This window comes from Convolutriloba macropyga, chromosome 9, assembly GCF_964194025.1.
Source record: "Convolutriloba macropyga chromosome 9, txConMacr16.3, whole genome shotgun sequence".
NCBI lineage: Eukaryota > Metazoa > Xenacoelomorpha > Acoela > Convolutidae > Convolutriloba > Convolutriloba macropyga.
The window spans coordinates 51,696,360-51,702,486 of record NC_134476.1 but is presented as its reverse complement, the minus strand read 5'-3'; the positions used below and the strand labels follow the sequence as shown (position 1 = coordinate 51,702,486).

General features: G+C 34.5%; 1 protein-coding gene across 1 annotated transcript in view; it reads right to left on the bottom strand.

Moving 5' to 3' along the window:
• Positions 1-245: 245 nt before the first annotated feature.
• LOC142345442 (uncharacterized) overlaps positions 246-6,127 on the bottom strand; it is a 14,391-nt gene continuing 8,509 nt past the window's right edge. The window contains exons 3-5 of the mRNA XM_075397496.1: positions 3,809-4,008; positions 3,117-3,470; positions 246-977 (exon numbers count right to left, since the gene is read on the bottom strand). Of these exons, the coding sequence (XP_075253611.1) occupies positions 667-977; positions 3,117-3,470; positions 3,809-4,008 (865 nt within the window). The 3' untranslated portion in view covers positions 246-666. The remainder of the gene's footprint in view (positions 978-3,116; positions 3,471-3,808; positions 4,009-6,127) is intronic.

Genomic DNA, 6,127 nt, shown 5'->3' with positions numbered 1-6,127 from the left:
ATCATTGTTGAAAAAATAATGCACTTCTGATGCTTCGCCTTTTTGTAATCGTTTACTGCAATTGGATTTTTGGTTATTTTGCTTTTCAGATATTAAAATTTTATATTTATTCGGCAAATACAGAAAGTATGAAAAACTGATATCATAAAATTATTCCACAAAAGAACACTAATCTTTCAATACGCAGACAGCCCTGGTATCCGAGTTTAAATTGTATTCAATGACTGTGCTTTGTAATTGTGTTATTTTGTCCGATAATTTTGTGATGATAAGAAATTTTAAAAATCAATTTGTCGTTCGTTCATTGGCAAAAAATTTTTTTGTTCTCACTCATTCGAAATTGAAAGAGTGTTTTTTGGAAATCCGTTCTTTTCTTACAAATTGTTATTTTCATTTTAACATCTCAGCATTTTTAAAACATTTTTTAGCATATCCACCAATGTTAATGTTGGAACATTCTGAGCAACACACAGTGCTAGGCGAATCCTTTTGTTTATTTCCGGTCAAACTTTGCAATTTAATATTTTTTTGACAGATTTTGCAAATACAGCCATTTTTCTTGCCACGCTTGCACAAGTTTGTTGCAGTATTTTTGCAGAATCTCGCAAGATAAACTTTTTGGACTCGACTGGGGGGGGTCTGAGCTAGAGTGAAAATGTGAGACAATCAGGAGAAACTTGTTGTTTCAGACAGTGCGAAATCAAGTGAGGACCCTGATAGACTAAACGTTTCACGCGATTCCGCATAACGAGGTGGTGACATGGATCGTTCAATCGTTGAAGGCACGCTCACAATTTCTTCCAGAGAGTGAGTATGAGGATGTTCCATTAGAGTAGCCAAAAGTCCCATTCCAATTCCCTCTGTTGAATCACTCGGGATATCAGTAGTTGGCATTTCATCAGCCTGGACTGTTTTTGGTCTCTTCTTACAAGGGCAGTGTTGTGTTTGAAAGTAACAGTAGCGATAGAAAATGACAGCTAAAACAGATTTATTTGAAAGCTAAAACATGGTAGCAAAGAAAACGAAGAACGTCAATAGTAGTTACAGATGTTGTCTGTACAGGATATGTAATTGCAATACGTTGATAGTTTTAACATAAACACGTTAGCATCACATTTGAATATTTTATGGACTTTTTTGGCATTTTTTAGAATCAGACATCAATCACCCACATGCACACGCACACACACACACCCGCACACACAAACACCCACACGCACACACCCACACACACACACACTTAAAAACACACACACACACACGCACAAACACACACGGAACACAAATACATACAGATATGCACAAACCCGCAAATACACAACACAAAAAAACACAAACTTATACACACATACACACAGCACTTACACACACACACAACACAAACATGTACAAACATACGAAACCATGCACATACACAACAAACGCATACACACATACATACGAAACACACACACATGCACACAGACTTATGCACATATACCCACTCGGAGAACGCAAACACACAAACAAACACTCACACACACACACACGCAAATACACAAACACACACTCACCCGCACGCACCAGCCCGGTACTTGCAACTTACTTCAAGCTATATGTTCCATTTCTAATATGTAATTGAACCCAAGCACCAACAATTTAATATAAACTTTATAAACTTGGCTGCCTGAATTTGGGCTACCTAATAACTACATAAAAAAAACTCGGAGTTATTTTGTTTAAAATAGAGTACAAACAGTTACACAGACATTTAAGTTTTAACAGAAAATTTTACTGTTAACAGCACTGGACTAATGTAACTAAAAGCCCACCCTGCTCCCTTAAATTTTGTTTAGGGAAAACAACCTGTTGTTTTTAGGCTTACAGTTCCAATGAAAAAAGAAAACAGCTTTTTTTCGGCCCAGTTATCTTTAGCGGTTCCAATTCTGCCCGGAAAATTTGTCTTTACATTTCACTTTTGTAACTATATTTCCGCTATAATTCTACCGTTGCATTACAAGCGCAGTTAATGACTAATTGCTCAGCTTAATTTCTTTCATCGTGAAATTGCAATGGATTTTCTGCAGATCACTCAATATGAGATCTCTTTATGTATACCAAATCAATTGGATATGGAAACAAGTCAAAGACAAAACCTGTCTATGTCTAAAACCTGTTTTTGCAAAATCATTTCGGTCTAAACTTAGGTTGGGTCCTGCTCTTTGAACTCACAAAGAAGCTGAAAAACCTGAAGCTTGTGTAAAAATATTTGAACTCTAGTAATTTGCAGATACAGGACACTGTACGCAGTACATTTTTGCTGCTCAAGATTATCTAAAATGCAAAATATAGTAGGAAGTTATTTACTGCTCAAGTTAATTTAATATTGCAATAATTTTGCTGAATTAAAGGAAAGCTGTTGTCTGCGACAAAACTTATTGCGTGCTTGTTGTGATCCTGTTTATGCCTCTTTTTATTCCTTTGTCCACGTGAGACTATAACTGTAACAGTGACTAGAATTAGAACCAGAACTATGACTATTACACTGACGTAAATGGTTGCTATGTCAACATAAATTGGACGAAGTAAACAACGAATACAAAAATAACTAAGAACTGCTTTTATTAAGAACTGCTTCCCCCCTCAAAACTGCATTTATTTTTCTCCTCCTACGCCAGCTCAGCTCCCACAATCAATAATAAAGAGAACAATGAGTTCAATGTGCAACAAGACTGTCAAAAGTTGAAGGGGGTGTCGATTTTTCATTTAATATATTATGTCATGTTTGATGCTCAAAATATTTTCTGATACTGTTTTGGATTGCGAAAACATTTTTCTACCTTTTTGGTTATGTATACAGTTGAGACCTGCTTTTAGCGAGTTTTTTTGGTCAAAGGGAATTTGGGGAAATTTAACCAGATTGAAAGCTCCATTTGCTAACTGGAAAGATGCACGACGGATATTTCTTTAGTGAAATTTGTATGAATACGTTTCTAAAGCATAAAGGATTATATATGTAGCCAATTTTGACTTCTGATTGAATTTTACTCAGTTTAAAAGATTTAAAAAGACAAATTATAGAGACATTCTCTAAAAAACATTTTGTGGTGTGAAATAAAGCCAGTGCAAGTACTAACCTGTTATTATCAAGAGGAGAACAGCAATCACTGGGCCAAAGTACCATGCATGATCCCAAAACCAAGACAAAAAAGTGCTATTATTGGGTTCTTCATTTTCATACTCTTTTGTTGGATTTTGGTATTCTATTGATGGCCGAAATTTACTGCTAATCTCACACTTCAACGACTGATTTTGTTTGCCTGCTGTTTTGTTGGCATCGTTGTCTTCGGGATTCTCAGATGATATATGAAGCCAACTTGCGGACTTTGGAAGTTTTTTCAAAGAGTGAAGAGGAATGTAACTCAATTGATGTCGTTGTTTCTCGTGGTTTGGGGGAATCACGTTTCCAACCGCGCTCATGTAACACGTTTCTATAAAAAAAAGTATTTTCTTCCAATGTATAGGCCAAAATTAAATAGGGTTATTTTTAAAAGTAACAAGTTTATTCACAAAGACGTAAAAACAACAAAATACTTGGTTAGTGAACGCAGTTTTAAGATTAGTTGATTTTCAAAAAGTTTCATTACGATCAGGTTTGTACCTATGGTACCCACGCACAGGTTATATGCCAACGGATACATTTCTCCTGAAACTTTTTGAATCTGTGAAAACAGGTGCTACTTATTGGTTGAAAACCAAAAATGTGGGAGTTAAATTCCGGGGTTAAATTAGTTAACGAAATGACAAAAATTATGTTAAACGCACTTACGGGCTGAACAGTTTAATTTTGTTGGGATTTTGTTGCAACAGAGGACATCACGGGGTCTGGATTCGATTCGGTTTCTGGCGGCATACCAGCAGTTCAGTTCTATGTGCTCTTCGATCAGATATGGCTTCTTTGTTAACAAGTTAATTTCCAAATCATGCCCAAGTGCCGTCCATTCGTGGTGAGACGAAAAAGTGATTGAACTAAAATCATAGATCATTATCCCATTACTTTGACACCAAATTCATATTCGATCTCAATATCAACTCCACTGCCACTAAAAACAGCCTCTCTGTATTAATAAACATAAAAATCAGTTAGTGCTCTCAGTCTGGCTCAAATATAGATAAATTGAGCAACAGTTGCAAAAAATGAGTTGAATTTTCTATCCAAGTTTTTTAATAATAAAACAAAGTGCTTTTTGTGACACAGAAAAAGTTCTGAAATGTTTCTGACCGAGAATTGTTCAAACAGACTTCAAGAAAATATAGAGAACTATATTGCAGGCCAATTTTTTCTCCAGCCCAAATCAAAATTTTTTCTACTTATTCTAGAGAGATAAAAGTGATACATTGCAAAGCTTAACAGAACAAAATTAATTTTTCTCAAGATAATATCATAGTCACTTAATAAGCGTAAAAAAGCGCCCAGAACACACTAATATATAAGACCATTGACGCAAAAGTTTCAGCTGTGTTCACACAAACAAAAGGCATTCCCAGACGTTCGTCGCAGACAACTTCAGCAAAGATTCAGAATCTTTTCATTCTGAATTTTTTCTGCCAAGTACCTGATCATGTCACTTTTTGGACTGATCATGGTAAATTCAGAACGCCTTTCTGCATTAATTCTTCACAGTATGAAAAAACTCTATGAAATTTCTCTGTGCAGAATGAAAATTTTGTGACTCATACTGTGAATTTTCTCTGAGCAATATGAAAACTTCACTGATTTTTTTACTGAGCATTATGATTAAAACTCATCTTTGAAAGAACAGCGTAACATCTCCTCCTCAATGGCCTAACAATGACTACCTGTTTGAAAACACTAAAAAGAGACTTCAAATTGAAGAAAAATGGAAAATTATACAATATTTCAATAAATAAGAACAAAAATTCAGCAAGTTTTACGTTTCAGTTTTTAATGTGTAAAGGCTGTTTAATATAAGTTCTGAAATTCTGCTCCTCCTTGGTGACACAAGGCTCCGGGTTATTCCAGATGGAAAATAAAACAGAGAAGTCGATTCAATTAAACAAAAACACAGGAAATGAGTAGAGTCCAAAAATTCGAATAGAGTCCAAAAGCTTCTAGTGAACGCTCTGGATTAAAAGAACCGCAGGTATTTAATCTTATGTTGTTTTTGATCAGCTATTCTACTCCTCGGCTGTGTTTGTTCATTTCATAAATCAACTGCTGCGTCATTTATAATACTCCTAAAGCGACTCTCATCATTGGAAATCTTTTTTAGTCTAGTGCCCATCAGTTAGCATTTGTTTTATTTTATTCTTTTGAATTTTTTCTCGCTGTATCTTATTTGCGTCTTTGTTGTGGCGCAGAACAATTTTGGCATCTCAAGATTGATACGTTTAACTCATGGATTCATAAGTTGATGAGACGTAAGAAAAAATGTAAGAAAATTAAAAAAATCAAAATTGACAAAAAATTAGTTCTTCAATGGGTAGCTCCGAAGCACGAGTCTTCTCCAAAATTTTTATCTTTCCCCTGAATCCGTTTTTTGAATGATCTTTTTCCATTATTCCAATGGAAGCAAAAATAACAACTTTTTTACTTGATACAATAATTTGAAAATTTTCTCAATTTAACGAACTCGCCCCAAAATGTATTTTGTTCTAGCAAAAAATTTCCGAATTACACGGACATTAATGATATTTAAACAACAAAACCAACATACTCTAGTGGCAAAATAATTTTGGTAAAAAGAGATTTTTGGAGGTCGTTTGCCATGACAACTTGTACTTTTTTGCAAAACAAAAAACAGGTCAAACTACTCATGTTACAGGACGACGATTAAGAATTAGATAAACAACTGAGAATGCACTTCTACAGAAAGAAAAAGTTTTACAATTACAGCCATTTTTAATGGATGAAAATTTTTTGCAAACGCATTTATTGAAACCCATGTTCAATATCTGTGTTTGAATGCCACTGACAAACAAAAACACAAAAAATTGTCATAAACTTCATAACATATCGTTCTTACATAGGTTATAAACTTTAGGTTAACAATTCTGAAACATAGCAAACAATTATTTGTTTTTTAAGTATTGCTAGAGATTACATGAACCTTAATGAACAATTCTG